The sequence below is a fragment of the Salvelinus sp. IW2-2015 genome, linkage group LG26 (genome assembly GCF_002910315.2).
Source record: "Salvelinus sp. IW2-2015 linkage group LG26, ASM291031v2, whole genome shotgun sequence".
Taxonomy (NCBI): Eukaryota; Metazoa; Chordata; class Actinopteri; order Salmoniformes; family Salmonidae; genus Salvelinus; species Salvelinus sp. IW2-2015.
The window spans coordinates 38,744,125-38,763,425 of record NC_036866.1 but is presented as its reverse complement, the minus strand read 5'-3'; the positions used below and the strand labels follow the sequence as shown (position 1 = coordinate 38,763,425).

The 19,301-nt window shown below is 43.6% G+C and overlaps 1 protein-coding gene across 1 annotated transcript in view; it reads right to left on the bottom strand.

Moving 5' to 3' along the window:
- LOC111953101 (engulfment and cell motility protein 3-like) overlaps positions 1-19,301 on the bottom strand; it is a 48,799-nt gene that overhangs the window by 25,965 nt on the left and 3,533 nt on the right. The window contains 13 exon segments of the mRNA XM_070435281.1: positions 2,762-2,870; positions 3,020-3,124; positions 3,452-3,574; positions 3,804-3,820; positions 3,823-3,928; positions 4,133-4,183; positions 4,528-4,606; positions 4,852-5,003; positions 6,985-7,084; positions 7,946-8,115; positions 8,320-8,370; positions 10,289-10,361; positions 10,481-10,521. Coding sequence (XP_070291382.1) covers positions 2,762-2,870; positions 3,020-3,124; positions 3,452-3,574; positions 3,804-3,820; positions 3,823-3,928; positions 4,133-4,183; positions 4,528-4,606; positions 4,852-5,003; positions 6,985-7,084; positions 7,946-8,115; positions 8,320-8,370; positions 10,289-10,361; positions 10,481-10,521 — 1,177 coding nt within the window.

Genomic DNA, 19,301 nt, shown 5'->3' with positions numbered 1-19,301 from the left:
ACATGTGACAGAGAACAACCATTAGAGAGCTGGACACCCCCACAAAGAAGCCAGCAGAACAGTCCACCCCAGACCCTGACCAAACTCTCAACACCACAGCAGAACAGTCCACCCCAGACCATAGCCTCGACATCACAGTAGGACAGACAAATGAAGAACCCCAAGCCCAAGGGATCCCACCCCCTCTGAGCACCCCTCCTGTCAGCCACCCTGACAACCCCCCCACAGAGGACATACACAAGACACAGATCGTACTCCTTATGGACTCAGACGGGAAATATACAAGAACATGTACTATTCCCAAACACAGTATCTAAACTCTGGTGTCCAAACACCCAGCACGCCCTAGACCTTCTGTCTGAGGACCAACAAGGTTCATCTAGCCACATAATAATACACACAGGCACAAACGACCTGAGAGCACAGCAGGAAAGGGTGGCCACAGCACTGAAGGGAGTGATTGAAAAAGCTTCTTCTACTTTCCCCAAAGCACAAGTGCTAAACTCCACCCTGCTACTACAAAAAGACTTCCACCTTGCTACCATACAGCGGGTAAACGCAAGTATTTCCTGTTGACTGTGACTCAAAAGCAAATGTACACCTGGCCCACCACTCCACCCTGGACTTGACCAGCCTTTACGACCAGGTCCACCTATACAAGGCAGCAGTGCACACCTTTGCCCATACCCTAAAGGACATCGCTCTCAACCGCAGCCCCAACACCTCACACAGGAGCAACAGATCAGCAGACACCCCATCCAGACCAGCGAGAACCCCACCCTGCCTAGCATCCCAGACCAGCGAGAACCCCCACTGACCTACATCCAGACCAGCGGAACCCCCCTACTACATCAGACCAGCGGACGACCCCCTGACTACATCCAGACAGCGAGACACCCCCCCTGACCTACATCCAGACCAGCGAGACACCCCCCCTGACTAACATCCAGACCAGCGAGACCCCCCCCTGACCTACATCCAGACCAGCGAGACAGCCCCCCCGCCTGACCTACATCCAGACCAGCGAGACACCCCCCCCTGACCTACATCCCAGACCAGCGAGAGCAGAGACCCCCTCTCTGACCTACATCAGACCAGCGAGATACACGCCCCCCCCCCCCACCTGACCTACATCCAGACCAGCGAGACTCGCCCCCCCCCCACTGACCTACATCCAGACCAGCGAGAACCCCCCGCTGACCTACATCCAGACCAGCGAGAACACCCCCTGACCTACATCCAGAACAGCGAAGCACCCACCCCTGACTACATCCAGACCAGCGAGAACCCCCCTGACCTACTCCAGACCAGCGAACACCCCCCCTGACTACATCCAGACCAGCGAGACACCCCCCCTGACCTACATCCAGACCAGCGAGACACCCCCCCCCTGACCTACATCCAGACCAGCGAGACACCCCCCTCTACGACCTACATCCAGACCAGCGAGCACCCCCCCACTGACCTACATCCAGACCAGCGGAGACTCCCCCCCCACTGACTACATCCAGAACAGCGAGAACCCCCCGCTGACACTACATCCAGACCAGCGAGACACCCCCCCCCCCCTGACCTACATCCAGACCAAGCGAGACACCCCCTCTACTGACCTAGACATCAGACCAAGCGACACACCCCCCTGACCTACATCCAGACCAGCGAGACACCCCCTGACCTACATCCAGACCAGCGAGACACTCCCTGACTTACATCCAGACAGCGAGACACACCCCCTGACTACATCAGACCAGCGAGACACCCCCTGACCTACATAGACACACCCCAGAACAGAGCAATACTCGATTCATGATGACGGACATCAAAGGCTAAAGGAAATGAATATATGATATAAAGAATGCTATAGATGAAAGGAAGTATGTGGGGAACCTACAGAAAACCTACCATTAGGTTCAACAAATTCAATCCTTTTTAGACAACTTCCTGGACAAAATATTCACTATAATAGTGAAGGTGTAAATTGGCAGTAGAAAAACCTAAACAGTCTATGACCTCTCAGCTTCCTATCAAAATCTAAAAATTCAAACAGAAAACTGAAGAAAATAACAACAATGACAAATCATTTGATAGAAGATTTGCATATACCACAGAAAGAAATTGACGAACTATCCAACCAAAACAGAAGAGACCCCAGAAAAACCTGAGCCTACGCCTTCACTATGGTAAATCACCTAAAAATACAGAATACACTACGGAAAAGACGGAAACAACACCTCAGAAATCAGCTCAATGTAATTGAAGAATCCCATTAGACTAACCACTTCTGGGAAAATTTGGAAAACAACTTAATAAACAAACAACACGAATCAGTTTATCTATCCAAAAATGGAGAAAGTATGGGTAACCACTTCGCTCCAATCTTTTAGCCCTATAACAGAGAACAAACAGCAAAAAACACATATACATGATCAAATGTAATCTTAGAATCAACTATTAAAGACTACCAGAACCCACTGGATTCTCCAATTACATTGAATGAACTACAGGACAAAATACAAACTCTCCAACCCAAAAAGGCCTGTGGTGTTGATGGTATCCTCAATGAAATTACAAAATATACAGACCACAACTTCCAATTGGCTATACTTAAACTCCTTAACGTCATCCTTAGCTCTGGCATCTTCCCCAATATTTGGAACCAAGGACTGATCACCCCAATCCACAAAAGTGGAGACAAATTTGACCCCAATAACTACCGTGGGATATGCGTCAACACCGCATGTACTAGCTCAGGTTGACTTACGGGGCTCTCCGATGCTTAGGATCTCACACAGGATGAGAGTCAGCTGGATGCTGCTGCGGGCGAATGGACACTCYTGCTTATCCTCCCTACTGCTGTTCTCCAGAACAAACTAAGAGACAGAAACAGAGAAGGGAGAGAAATTGTCATGAAGATGACACACCTACCTAACCCACACCCTAACAAAGACCCATGTTAGTCCCTTTAACTCCCTCCCACACCCTCTGTTCCCTTGATTTCTCTTCCCCTCCCTATTTTCACCCTGCTGTAGGCATCGGGGTAGCGGGAGGCAAAGTGGGCCATGGTGTCTAGGGCCAGCAGACCTGGAGGGGCCCGGAGCAGGTCCTGACCTGGGTTACTGTTGTTCTGGAGAGAGAGAGGACAGAACAGGGATAAAAACAAACAGTGTATGGTGGGAGACAATGAAGAATGGTATAGATAAGAGTAAGACTCAGACAAGTTTAGCAACTGTGAATGATTAATAGTAAGTGATAAGAGTGGAATCACAACGTCTGATAGCGGGGAAATTATATCAACCAGCAACGGTTGGTATAGATGAGAATACGACTCAATTGAAAGCAACAGCTTATTGTTGACAGTAAGTGATAGACGAGGTGAGTGAAGAGACACAGAGGCCCAGTGAGGGGGACTGAATGAGGTGGTGGTAAGTAGAATCTCATGGAGTAGACTCACAGAGAAGCCCAGCTTCTTGAACTCCTTGGCGCAGAGAGAGCGTCGTCGCTCATGACTCAAGCTGTTCTCACTCTCCGTCTCAAAGGCTGCCTGCCGCAGGCCGTGTAGAATCTCCCTCTGGTCCTGGAGGAAGGGGGAGGATAGGGATGGGGCCGATAACAGTAGAGGGAGACAAAGAGGTAATGAGAAGGAGTATATATATATATATACACACACACACACAAACACATATATATGACTATGTGGATTTCAAGGACACTGATTCAGCACTTCTCACTAAACTCCTCTCTCCTGGAGTGGGAAGAGAGTGGTTTGCTGTGGTTTGGGGGGGGGGGGGGGTCATCTAACTCGCCTGGTTGTAGGAGTCCAGGGCATCCTCATGCGAGGCTCCAGGTGGTTCAAAGTGACAGACTGGAGGACGTATCAGGTTAATGGGCCATCCTCATCCCCCACGGAGGCAGAACTATGGATYATGTTCTGTGGGTCACAACAAACCATGATGCACAGGTTCAAAACAGAGCAGTATTTACTATGATTAAAATGACTGAAAGGAGACAAAAATAAAATACAAAAATTCTACTATAACGACAATTGTATTTTCCCCAATTTGATTTTCGAAAGGGAGCAATGACAGTCAGGTATCATTGTACCTCAATCTTGGAACATTCAAAATGGCTTTACCTTATAGATGTACTGTCGAAGATTTTTCTTCCCTAGGAAGACAAACAGCTCCTGAAAAGAAATAGTGTATGTTATTACTTGATAATTACCACTAATACATTCAGTTATTAATAATTAAATGCAGTGACACTACTTTCCCCACAAGGAGGCAGTAAAAGCTACCCGGTCACAAATCAGGTCAGGGGGAGGGACACAGCAGGACTTTGCCCCCAGCTGCAGTGACATAATGGTCACATAAATCAGTCCAAAACCCTTTGTTTTGAACAGACTCACTCAGCCTGGTTAAACTGATTAAAGTGACTCGCACCTCACTCTGGAAACCAGGGCAGGCGAGGGGAAAGAAAAGAGAGAGAGAGCAAGGATAAAGAGAGAGAGAAAGAGATACCATTTTGTACCTGTCTGTCTGCATGTCCAGCTGTCTGTAGCAGAGCCATGAGGAGGGCCATGGCTTTGGTTTGAATCTGCTGGTTTGTCCTGGAATAAAGAGAGTATGGGTGGGCGTATGAGTGATGGGAGAGATGCGTTGTTTTGACGAACAGTAGACTTCAGACACTGGGCAAGCTTAAAATTGCATTTTTCAGAGCTAGATTTAATTGTAAAATGATTTGGAGATGGGGTCTCTATGTTTGTAAGCATTTACAGTATAAGCGCGCTCATTCATTGGAGGTACTGCGGGTTGTTCGTTCCCACCATGCTACCCATGGACGACACACACTTACACCTGCAGTTGTGAGAGCAGTCTCTCTAGAGTGACTTCCTGCTTGACCTGCTGGAAGAGGCTGCTGCCGCTCAGCACCATGCTCTCCAGGATGGCCAGGGACACCTGCTGGATGGACGCATCCAGCACCGTGGCATTGACGAAGCTGGCAATCTGAAAGGTACAATGAGTCAGACACAGGGTGAGATAGATACAGGAGGAGTAGCGTGGGAAAGAAATGAGATAACATGGGAATGGAAACGGTTGAAACTATGCATGATGACTAGTGGTCACCAGAGCTTCTACAGACATTTCTTCATGGTCAAAGATTACACACATGAACATTATGGGTCCAGTTTTCCAGACACAGATTAAGTCTAGTTCTGGTTTTAAATATCACTCTCAGATGATTATATCTGAAAGCCCCTTTTAGTCCAGGACTTGGCTTAATCTATGTCCTGGAAACCGAACCTAAATGTATTGTCTAATTCCTTACATATATACATACACACACACATATATACAGTGGGGCAAAAAAGATTTTTAGTACTGCTCACCGAATATGTGTAAGTTCTTCCACCTTAAAAAGATGAGAGATGCCTGTAATTTTATCATAGGTACACTTCAACTATGACAGACAAAATGAGAAGAAAAAAATCCAGAAAATCACATTGTAGGATTTTTAATTTATTTATTTGCAAATTGTGTGGAAAATAAGTATTTTGGTCAATAACAAAGTTTCTCTCATACTTTGTTATATACCCTTTGTTGGCAATGACAGAGGTCAAACTTTTCTGTAAGTCTTCACAAGGTTTTCACACACTGTTGCTGGTATTTTGGCCCATTCCTCCATGCAGATCTCCTCTAGAGCAGTGATGTTTTTTTGGGGCTGTTGCTGGGCAACACGGACTTTCAACTCCCTCCAAAGAATTTTCATTGGGGTTGAGATCTGGACACTGGGCTAGGCCACTCCAGGACCTTGAAATGCTTCTTACGAAGCCACTCCTTCGTTGCCGCGAGCGGTTGTGTTGGGATCATTGTCATGCTGAAAGACCCAGCCACGTTTCATCTTCAATGCCCCTTGCTGATGGAAAGGTTTTCACTCAAAATCTCACGATACATGGCCCCATTCATTCTTTCCTTTACACGGATCAGTCGTCCTGGTCCCTTTGCAGAAAAACAGCCCCAAGCATGATGTTTCACCCCCATGCTTCACAGTAGGTATGGTGTTCTTGGATGCAACGCACATTCTTTGTCCTCCAAACACGACGAGTTGAGTTTTTAACTATTTTGGTTTCATCTGACCATATGACATTCTCCCAATCTTCTTCTGGATCATCCAAATGCTCTCTAGCAAACTTCAGACGGCCTGGACATGTACTGGCTTAAGCAGGGGGACACGTCTGAAAACTGCAGGAATTTGAGTCTCTGGCGGCGTAGTGTGTTACTGATGGTAGGTTGTTACTTTGGTCCCAGCTCTCTGCAGGTCATACTAGGTCCCCCCGTGTGGTTCTGGGATTTTTGCTCACCGTTCTTGTGATCATTTTGACCCCACGGCGGTGAGATCTTGCTGTGGAGCCTCAGATCGAGGGAATTATCAGTGGTCTTGTATGCTTCCATTTTAATAATTGCCTACAGTTGATTTCTTCAAACCAAGCTGCTTACCTATTGCAGATTCAGTCTTCCCAGCTGGTGCAGGTCTACAATTTTGTTTCTGGTGTCCTTTGAGCCTCTTTGGTTTGCCATAGTGGAGTTTGGAGTGTGAGTGTTTGAGGTTGTGGGACAGGTGTCTTATACTGATAACAAGTTTCAAACAGGTGCCATTAATACAGGTAACGAGTGGAGGACAGAGGAGCCTCTTAAGAAGAAGTTACAGTGTGAGAGAGAAATCCTTGCTTGTTTGTAGGTGACCAAATACTTATTTTCCACCATAATTTGCAAATAAATTCATAAAAAATCCTACAATGTGATTTTCTGGATTTTTTTTCTCATTTTGTCTGTCATAGTTGAAGTGTACCTATGATGAAAATTACAGGCCTCTCTCATCTTTTTAAGTGGGAGAACTTGCACAATTGGTGGCTGACTAAATACTTTTTTGCCCCACTGTATATTGTCCTCCACTTCGTCTATAGGAGCCAATAGTTGAGGAACCTACCTTCTTGATGAAAACAGCAGAGAGGTTCTCCCATGATACAATCCCATGATCCATCAGCTCCATGAAGCCTGTCAGTGTGTGGGCCATGATCAGAGGGGCCCTTACAAACAACACACACACACACACACCTCTTAGACCAGAACATTAGAACATAATTGAATACAACCTTGACATAGAAAACCACAGACACCACTGAGCATTTACACTGATTGGGTTCCAGGTGCCGATAAGAAGACTAAACCGTCCCAGACTGAAACCTTTTCCCCYTGTTCGGTACGAGGGTAGGCCGTCATTGTAAATAAGAATTTGTTCTTAACTGACTTGCCTAGTTAAATAAAAAGGTTAACAGAATGCGTTTCATGCCTTCCCTGGGATTCAAGTGGTATAATTGATTCGTGGGAAAGTGTGTTTTCTAAACAAGGCATGATGGTACATCTTCAAAAGCATGACATCAGGCTCATATCCATGGCATCCCATTGGGACTGATAAACATCTTAACCCCATCACTAGCTATGCAACACAAAGCTGCAAATTCTTCATAGCCAATTCTCCATACCAACTTTAGGTCCTTTTTTGACTCACATAATGCAACTAAAGAAACCAATTACAGCTTCCTTGAATTCCTCCATAGTAACTATGCTAACAGTGTGAGGAAAAGGTCAGACTCAGCCCATTCTTCACCCAGGAATGTGTTCCCACATGTGAGGAAATCACCTCATATCTCTTCACCAGCATCTATCAAAGCACAGCATTCCACTGCAGGCAGTGCAAATATATGCACCCCCTCCCCCCCATCCRCCCGCTCTACTATATAAGGTTAGTTGGAGGGAGAGTAGAGAGAGAGTGAAGGATTGTAGTGATATATGTTATTGGGGAAAATAAGACAAACTGAGARAAAGACTCACAGAGACACACAGAGACGCATTGACACATATAGAGAGACATCGAGAAGGGAACTGACTCGTGAGCGTCCTCTACGATCTTCACCAGCAGAGAGTGGCCATCACGGCTGATAAACTCTTGGGCAAAAGTGACATCAGTGGACACGCAGGCCAGCTGCTTCAGCGAATCACAGCGCACACCTGAGTCTGAGCTCTGGATGCCCTTGTAGAGGTCCTCGGCACAACGGCCCTACCACACACACACACACACACACACACACACACACACACACACACACACACACACACACACACAAACATAAAACCCCAGACAAAAGGATGGACGAAGTAGTTATACTGATAATGTAATACAATTGCAATAGGCCTACATAGCGTGCAGACACACACAGCCATGAGAGGATTATCTATGTCAGGCTCTTGTTTGCAGACTCACCGGTGCCTTGGTCAGACGGAGAATGCAGCCATTCTTTATGTCCAGACGGTTCTAGAACGCAAAAGGCCACAGAGAAGACAATGACACACAGTCATACAGGCAATAAAGACTGACTTACAAATGGCTTAGACTGATTACTGTTTTCAAACTGTACTAAGGGACATAATTATAAAGAGAGATAGATAGGAGGGACATAATTATAGCGAGCGAGAGATAGGAGAGAGAGAAAAAAAAGGGAGAAAAAAGAGAGAGAGAGAGAGGGCGAGCGAGCGAGAGATAGGAGAGAGAAAAAAAGGGAGAAAAAAAAAAGAGAGAGATGGAGTTGATTTAGTTTCAGATGAATAGCCCAGGAAATAGCTCAACATCTCTCCACAGACACAGACACCCACAAACGCAAAAATAGACTTGCTTTCTAATTTGACACGCTATGACGGCGTTGACGCTTGCAGCCCATCTGTTCTCTCATTAACTCCTGTGCGTTCTAATTCCAGTGTGTACACGCTCGTTCACGTGCGTAAAAAACACCTTTTGTTTGAATTGGGCTTTGGGATCAATATCATGRCAAATGTATTGTACTCACAGCATGCATTTTGTATTCGTGTATCATGATCTGTACAAATAAGTACCAATCCACAAATGTAAATCCCTTTCCACAAATGTAAACCACCAATCCACAAATGTAAACCACCAATCCACAAATGTAAATCACCAATCCACAAATGTAAATCACCAATCCACAAATGTAAATCACCAATCCACAAATGTAAATCACCAATCCACAAATGTAAACCACCAATCCACAAATGTAAATCGCTATCCACAAACAAACACCTTTTGATTTGTAAAATCGATAAATTGCATTCTAATATTTTTATAACTGCAGATATGCAGCTCATTTCCAAGGGCCTCAAGTAAAATGACTGCCATAAAGACAAAAAGTTATCACGCGTAGAAAGCGAGTTGTAGTCGTTGTTTCCCTTGCTCTGCAAGGGCCGTGACTTTTGTGGAGCGATGGGTAACGTTGCTTTGAGGGTGACTGTTGTTGATGTGTGCAGAGGGTCCCTGGATCAAGCCCAGATTGAGGCGAGGAGAGGGACGGAAGCAATACCGTTACAAAGTCTGAGCCCATATCCTACACCTCCCCTCTACCTTTTGCAACGGTTAGAGGTTAGAGGAAACGGWTAGAGGCCTCAGGAATACTTGTCTCCTTAATGCCCATCGTCTGTGCAACATCGAGACAGCGGGTGGATTATAATCACTTACAATGTATGACATATCCTTCACATGTAGTGGTGCTATCAAACTGGCCAGCTAATTCAACTATTTGGGTGATGAACGGGTGTACACCGCAATAGTGTTGCAAATATAGAGTCCTCTAGGGCTAGGGTTTCGATTGGACGTACTGTGGTTACACATATGGTTAACATATTATGGTTACCATATTATAATTTCTGCAGCCTTGAAAGMGTAGGCATCAACATGGCCAAACGAGAGGCTGCTAGCGATTTATAGAAACCGCTTTCTATGGGTACAAAACTGTTTTATACAAATATAAAATCKCTTTCTACGCGTGATAACTTTTTGTATTTTTCTTGTCGTCAAATCCCTGCCAAAAGTCAGGTGACCTAAGCGCTTCCAAATATGGAGTTGCAGGTTTGCCATATCTCTCATGTTTGCGCATATCTCTCCTATGTGCAAATTTTTATGGCAGTCATTTTACTTTCGGCCCTTGGAAATGACCTGCATTGCCCCTGGTCGAGGGGTGTGTTTGACCTCTCCAAAGGTCACCAGCTTAGTTTAGCTCCAACAGCTACCCATCAACCCACGTTGATGACATTTCAGACATCACTGGCATGACATCCTCTACTGTCGAGTTACAGTACAGAAGCTACACACTGGACAGCCAGAGAGACCTGTTTGTTCACAGACAGCCTCCGTGACCACAGGAAAGAAATGTCAATCAACTCACAGATTCAGTGATGTAGGTCTGAACACCGTCGGCATACTGGAAGGCGTAGTTATCAGGGCCCGGAAGATTCCACCTTAAACACAGTCATCATAGCCACTGTAACTACTGCAAGATGACAAAGTAGTTGCTTGAACTCCACAAGAACAGCATTAGACCAAATAGAAAGCGCTTTTTAAACATGAACACACTTACCCATCACAAACCTCCTTTATTACGGCAGAAAGGGGCTTTTTCTGTCAGAAGACAAGCATAGATGTGATCAATGAGCAGCAGAAAGTAGGAACTGATTTAGATATCATGCCTTCATTTTTGTAAACCACGGTAGAACTACAGTACACCAGTCCCATGACCCGAGCCTGCTGATCCTAGATAAACTCAAAGCTTTTACTTTCTCTATGCTGTTGACTAATGTATTTGAGGCAGCATGGGAATTCAGTGCATTGAATAAATAAGAGGCAAACTACTCCAAAGTCTACACATCAATTGCCCTGTAATTTGTGGTATACATGGTGGTCAACCAATCAAAAGTTTTGGTGTACTGTGGTAGACCTATCGCTGCTCTGTAATTAGTGATCTGTAGGGGGTCAACCAATCAGAGGTTTTTGGTGAGGTCTGGTAGTCCAAAAGGAGTGATTGAGGGGCTTGCGGTTAGTTTTTTCTCCCATGAAATGTCTACAGAACCAGCCTGTTCACAAATACATTACAAAGTTTTAAGGATCACTCTCTAACTCTAAGAACATTCTGTGGTACTGTTGAAGTACTAAACATCTTAATATCAAGTGTTAAGTACAGTACCAGTCAAATGTTTGGACACACCTACTTATTTAAGGGTTTTCCTTTAGTTGTACTATTTTCTACATTGTAGAATAATAGTGAAGACATCAAAACTCTGTAGAATAATAGTGAAGACATCAAAACTCTGAAATAACACATATGGAATCATTTAGTAACCCCAAAAAACTGTTAAACAAATCAAACTACTTAATATTTGAGATTCTTCAAAAGTTGCCTTGATGACAGCTTTGCACACTTGGCATTCTCTCAACCAGCTTCATGAGCTAGTCACCTGGAATGCATTTCAATTAACAGGTGTGCCTTGTTCAAAGTTAATTTGTGGAATTTGTTTCTTTCTTAATGCCTTTGTGCCAATCAGTTGTGTTGTGACAAGGTAGGGGTGGTATACAGAAGATAGCACTATTTAGTAAAAGACCAAGTCCATATTATGGCAAGAACAGCTCAAATAAGCAAAGAGAAACGACAGTCCAACGTTACTTTAAAGACATGAAGGTCAGTCAATGTGGAACATTTTAAGAACTTTGAAAATTTCTTCAAGTGCAGTTGCAAAAACCATCAAGCGCTATGATCAAACTGGCTCTCATCAGGACCACCACAGGAAAGGAAGACCCAGTTCTAGTAACAGACACATCTCAGCATCAACTGTTCAGAGGAGACTGCGTGAATCTGGCCTTCATGGTTGAATTGCTGCAAAGAAACCACTACTAAAGGACACCAATAATAAGAAGAGACTTGCTTGGGCCAAGAAACACGAGCAAAGGACATAAGACCGGGGAGTCCAAATTCGAGATTATTGGTTCCAACCGCTGTGTCTTTGTGAGACACAGAGTAAGTGAACGGATGATCTCCACATGTGTGGTTCCCACCGTGAAGCATGGAGGAGGTGTGATGGTGTAGGAGTGCTTTGCTGGTGACGCTGTCGTGATTTATTAAGAATCAAGACACACTTAACCAGCATGGCTACCACAGCATTCTGCAGCGATACGCCATCCCATCTGGTTTGCGTTTAGTGGGACTATCATTTGTTTTTCCAACAGGACAATGACCCAAAACACACCTCCAGTCTMTGTTAGGGCTATTTGACCAAGAAGGAGAGTGATGGAGTACTGCATCAGATGACCTGGCCTCCATAATCACCCAACCGCAACCCAATTGAAATGGTTTGGAATGAGATGGATTGGAGAGTGAAGGAAAAGCAGCCAACAAGTGCTCAGCATATGTGGGAACTCCTTCAAGACTGTTGGAAAAGCATTTCTCATGAAGCTGGTTGAGAGAATGCAAAGAGTGTGCAAAGCTGTCATCAAGGCAAAGGGTGACCACTTTTTTTTTTTGCCACTTTTTCTTCCCAATTTGTGGCATCCAATTGGTAGTTACAGTCTTGTCCCATCGCTGCAACTCCCGTACGGACTCGGTAGAGGCAAAGGTTGAGAGCCGTGTGTCCTCCGAAACACAACCCCGCCAAGCTGCACTGCTCCTTGACACACTGCACGCTTAAGCCAGCCACACCAATGTATCGGAGGAAACACTGTACACCTGGTGACCGTGTCAGCGTGCATGCGCCCGGGCCCGCCACAGAGCGCGATGGGACAAGGACATCCCGGCCCGGTAGGGGCCGGCTGCGCCACAGCCCGGTATTGAACCAGGATCTGTAGTAACGCAGCTAGCACTGCAATGCAGTGCCTTAGACCGCTGTGCCACTCAGGAGGCCCAAAGGGTGGCTACTTTGAAGAATCAAAAATATATTTTGATTTGTTTAACACTTTTTGAGTTACTATGATTCCATGTGTTTTTTCATAGTTTGATGTCTTCACTGTTATTGTACAATGTAGAAAATAGTAAAAATAAAGAATAACCCTTGAATGGGTAGGTGTGTCCAAACTTTTGACTGGTACTGTATATCCTTGAATGGATAAAACATACTGTAAGTGATTGCATAAACAACTCAATGTTTGGACGCTAAATTTAGGTTTTGAATGGATACGATAAATGGAAACAGCCCATATTAATATATGAAGCCTTAGAAATAAGGTTAATGAAATCAATAACTTGCTAACATTCACATATTAGCCATTTCTGAGACTCACTAAAATAATTWATTTGATAATACAGCAGTAGCAATACAAGGATAACATCTATAGARGAYACAGTAATGCTTATGGGGGAAGTAAGTATGCAGACCCTTTACTKAGTACTTTGTTGAAGCACATTTGGCAACGATTACAGCCTCAYGTCTTCTTGGGTATAACGCTACAAGCTTTGCACACTTGTATTTGGCTGTGTGCTTAAGGTTGTTGTCCTGTTGGAAAGTGAACCTTCGCCCCCCTCTGAGATCCTGAGCACTCTCTGTACTTTGATCTGTTTATCTTTCCCTCGATCCTGCCTAGACTCCCAGTCGCTGAAAAACATTTCCATAGCATGATGCTGCCACCATGCTTCACCGTAGGGATGGTGACAGGTTTCCTCCAGACGTGACGCTTGGCATTCAGGTCAAAGAGGCATTCAGGCCATCTTAATTTCATCAGARCAGAGAATCTTGTTTCTTATGGTCTGAGAGTTCTTTAGGTACCATTGGGCAAACTCCAAGCYGGCTGTCATGTGCATTTTACTGAGGAGTGGCCACTCTACCATAAGGGCKTGATTGGTGGAGTGCTGCAGAGATGGTTGTTCTTCTGGAAGGTTCTCCCATCTCCACAGAGGAACTCTGGCGCTCTATCAGTCAAACCGATTGCTCAGTTTGGCCAGGCGGCCAGGTCTAGGAAGAATCTTGGTGGTTCCAAACTTCTTCAATTTAAGAATGATGGAGACCACTGTGTTCTTGAGGACCTTCAATGCTGCAGAAATGTTTTGATACCCTTCCCCAGATCTGTGCCTCGCCACAATCCTGTCTCGGAGCTCTACGGACAATTCCTTTGACCTCATGGCTTGGTTTTTGTTCTGACATGCACTGTCAACTCGGGACCTTATATAGACAGGTGTGTGCCTTTCCAAATCATGTTCAATCAATTGAATTTACCACAGGTGGACTCCAATCAAGTTGTAGAAACATCTCAAGGCTGATCAATGGAAAGAGGATGCACCTGAGCTCAATTTCAAGTCTCATAGCAAAGGGTCATAACGAATTCATATTCGTTATATAAATAGGCCTGTTTAATTTTGTCTGGCTTGCCGGTCCAAATAAAATTGAATATTTTTTGTTCATATAATAAAAATAAAAACAGGTCTGTAGGTGTAGGCAAGACCATAAGCAAATAGGAATATGAGTAAATAATTAATTAGGTTGATTTTTCTGCAAGTATACAGGTATTTTCCTTTCCATGGTAGAAAGATCTGACCATTTTTTGCTAACTTTCTATTAAAATGTATTGTAGTGAGATCATTTKTTTCTTTCGGGATATGAATACCAAGTATGTCCACATCACCGTCAGATCATTTTATTGGTAAACTACCTGGTAATATAAAAGTTGTATTTTTTTGTGATCCAATACGTACTATCATACTTATAATAATTTGGTTGTAATCCCGAGACGTTAGAAAAAGTATCTAGATCCTTTGAGGCTGTGGAGGGAAGTTGTGGATTTAAAAGAAAACATGAATCATCAACGTACAATGGTTTAGTGTCGTTTACATTGTTCCAAATTATCCGAAAAATTATATTTATAATAATAACTCCTTTTTGTGGATCTCCTTATTGATATTCCTATTATTATGATCATCATTATAATAATAAGTAACGTCATTATCATTAGTAGGCTTAGTACACCATTGAGCTGTAGGCCTAAGAGCGCATCCTGTTTAGTCTTAATACTGTAATTTACTTAGGCCTATATTTCAATACTTCTATAGGCTACCGTTGTCACACCCTGATCTGTTTCACCTGTCCTTGTTATTGTCTTCACCCRCTCCAGGTGTTGCTTGTTTTCCCCAGTGTATTTATCCCTGTGTTTCCTGTCTCTCTGTGCCAGTTCGTCTTGTATGTTTCAAAACAACCAGCATTTTTTCTAGTCCTCCCGGTTTTGACCCTTGCCCATTTCTAGACTCTAGAATTTGATTTGCTTTGACACTCTGTACTCGCCTGCCTGACCATTCTGCCTGCCATGACCTCGAGCCTGTCTGCCACTCTGTACCTCCTGGACTCTGAACTGGTTTTGACCTTTTGGTCGTGGACAGGCATTCTCTTGCCTACTCCTTTTTGGATTATTAAACATCTTAGACTCCAACCATCTGCCTCCTGTGTCTGCATCTSGGTCTCGCCTTGTCATGATAACTGTATCAATCAATCATTCATTCGTTCATGCCATCACACATGATTTCAAATGCGATCAAGCATACTAGTTTTAAAATAAAARAAAAGCGAATCTTGGAAAATGTGTGTAAAGAATAAATAAAGCGTTCACGAATGAATGCAAACGGTTTTTAATCTTTGCTGTAAAAAAGGCTTTACAAAAAAACAAAACACGTTTACAACAGACTCTGGTACGCTTCTAATGTTTTTAAGTGTTGTTTACATTGTTCAAACGGTCAGAAAAATTATATTGTAATCTAACGGCATAATATGRAGCGTTTGCTCCTTACCTTCTTTTTCTTGATCTCCAGTATTTTCCACAACTAGTCAAATTTATTCCACAAGTCTGACTTCCCCTTTACCTCTTGAGCAAACAGTAAACATTCCCCCGTTTCGAGTTTATTTGTCACGTCCTCTGTATCCATTTTGCTGCCATGTGTTCGGAGTTTGTTATAACCAATTTATTGATGTGATTATGATATGCTATAAGTCAAGCCCAATTGGTCACGTGCATGCGATGCGTACATGTGTCACGTAAAGAAAGCAAGGGTTGAGGGAATAGGGAATGTTTTTCCTAAACAAATTAGGGATTTCAGTAACAGAACCTTTCAGTCAAAATGGCTGTAATTATGTTGTGCTTCAGCAACACGGACAGCGCGATAAACACTTGATCACTGTGTGGTTGCTGTGTGTGGTCGCTGTTTACAGACGATTATTTCACTTATAATCACTGTACCACAAATCCAGTGGGTCAGAAGTTTACATACACTAAGTTGACGGTGCTATAAACAGCTTGGAAAATTCCAGAAAATTATGTGGTTTAGAAGCTCTCTGATAGGCTAATTGACATAATTGAGTGATTGGAGGTGTACCTGTGGATGTATTTCAAGGCTACCTTCAAACTCAGTGCCTCTTTGCTTGACATCATGGGAAAAATCAAAAGAGATCAGCAAGACTCAGAAAAAGAATTGTAGACCTCCACAAGTCTGGTTCATCCTTGGAGAGAAATTTCCAAAGCCTGAAGGTACCACGTTCATCTGTACAAACAATAGTACGCAAGTATAAACGCCATGGGACCACGCAGCCATCATACCGCTCAGGAAGGAGACGCGTTCTGTCTCCTAGAGATGAACGTACTTTGGTGCGAAAAGTGCAAATCAATCCCAGAACAGCAAAGGACTTGTGAAGATGCTGAGGAAACAGGTACAAAAGTATTATATCCACAAAAAACGAGTTCTATATCGACATAAACTGAAAGGCCGCTCAGCAAGAAGAAACCACTGCTCCAAACCGCCATAAAAAAGCCAGACTACGGTTTGAACGGCACATGGACAAATATCGTACTTTTTGGAGAAATATCCTCTGGTCTGATGAAACTAATATATAACTTTTGCCATAATGACCATCGTTATGTTTGGAGGAAAAAGGGGGAGACTTGCAAGTTGAAGAACACCATCCAAGCGTGAAGCACGGGTGCAGCATCATGTTGTGGGGTGCTTTGCTGCAGGAGGACTGTGCACTTCACAAAATAGATGGCATCATGAGGATGGAAAAGCTCAGACATCAGTCAGGAAGTTAAAGCTTGGTCGCAAATGGGTCTTCAAATGGACAATGACCCCAAGCATACTTCCAAAGTTGTGGCAAAATGGCTTTAAGGACAACAAAGTCAAGGTATTGGAGTGGCCATCACATGCCCTGACCTCAATCCTATATCAAATGTGTGGGCAGAACTGAAAAAGCGTGTGGAGTAAGGAGGTCTACAAACCTGACTCAGTTTATACCAGCTCTGTCAGGATGAATGGGCCAAATTCACCCAACTTATTGTGGGAAGCTTGTGAAGGCTTCCAGAAACATTTGACCCAAGTTAAACAATTTAAAGTCAATGCTACCCAAATACTAATTAAGTGTATGTAAACTTCTGACCACTGGGAATGTGATGAAAGAAATAAAAGCTGAAATAAATCATTCTCTCTACTATTAATCTGACATTGCACATTCTTACAATAAAATGTTTATCCTAACTATGACCTAAGACAGGGAATTTTTTACAAGGATTAAATGTCAGGAATTGTGAAAACTGAGTTTAAATGTATTTGGTTAAGGTGTATGTAAACTTCCGACATCAACTGTAGTTGATTTATTTAAAATACATAGGATGTGTTCTGTATAATGGAAAGATACACGTTTAAACATTTTGACCAATCGATTGGTCGAAAGAACAGCCGACTCTCGGTTTACCAAGGTTTTTTCCCATCGGGGACAGCCCTAAAGAAATGCTCTGCCTTTTTGACACCACACTCCAAAAAGTAAGTCTGCAGCCTGTAGTTTTTCTTATCTTGATTATTGTCCAGTCATGTGGTCAAGTGCTTCAAAGAAAGACCGGCATCTGGCCCAGAACAGAGCAGCACATCTGCTCTTAATTGTAATCAGAGGGCTTAATATAAATACTATGCATGCCAGTCTCTCTTAGCTAAGAGTTGAGGAGAGACTGAATGCATCAGTCTTCTTTTTCTTTTTCTTTCTTCTTTTCTCGAGGGGTGTCAGGAAAATAACCTCACACTCAACGTCAACAAAACAAAGGAGATGATTGTGGACTTCAGGAAACAGCAGAGGGAGCACCCCCTATCACATCGACGGGTCAGTAGTGGAGAAGGTGGAAAGTTTTAAGTCCTCGGTGTACACATCACGGACAAACTGAATTGGTCCACCCACACAGACAGCGTTGTGAAGAAGGCGCAGCAGCGCCTCTTCAACCTCAGGAGGCTGAAGAAATTCGGCTTGTCACCAAAAAGACTCACAAACTTCTACAGATGCACAATCGAGAGCATTTTCCTGTCGGGCTGTATCACCGCCTGGTACGGCAACTGCTCCGCCCACTAACCGTAAGGCTCTCCAGAGGGTAGTGAGGTCTGCAGAACGCATCACCAGGGCAAAACTACCTGCCCTCCAGGACACTACACCACCCGATGTCACAGGAAGGCCATAAAGATCCAAGGACAACACAGCCAAAGCCACTGCCTGTTACACCCGCTATCATCCAGAAGGCAGAAGGTCAAAGTACAGGTGCATCAAAGCAGGGACCGAGAGACTGAAAAACAGCTTCTATCTCAAGCCATCAGACTGTTAAAACAGCCACCACTAACATTTAGCGGCCGTGCCCAACATACTGACTCAACTCCAGCCACTTTAAAAATGGAATTTGTAATGGGAAATTATGTAAAAATGTACACTAGCCACTTTAAACAATGCCACTTAATATATGATTTACATACCTACATTACCCATCTTCATATGTATATACTGTTTAACTCTATATCATCTACTGCATCTTGCCATCTTTATGTAATACATGTACCACTAGCCACATTAAACTATGCACTTTATGTTAATACCGCTACAGTACTCATCTCATATGATATACGTACTCTATACCATCTACTGCATCTGCCATGCCGTTCTGTACCACCACTCAGTCATATATTTATGTACATATTCTTTATCCTTTACACTTGTGTGTGTGTGTGTAAGGTAGTATTGTGGAATTGTTAGGTTAGAATTACTTATTGGTTATTACTGCAATTGTCGGAACTAGAGGCACAAGCATTTCGCTACACTCGCATTAACATCTGCTACCATTGTGTATGTGACTAATAAAATTTGATTTGATTTGATTTAAACATTAATGTGTTGAAATTCCAATTTTTTGCATTAGTCAACTTACACAGCTCTGACACACACATTTAGCCCACCAGACATGCCACCAGGGGTCTTTTCACAGTTCCCAAATCCAGAACAAATTCAAGAAAGCATATAGTATTATATAGAGKCATTATTATGGAACTCCCTTCCATCTCATATTGCTCAAATGAACAGCAAAGCTGGTTTCAAAAAACAGACAGAGCAACACCACACAGCACATCTCTCCCCTATTCGACC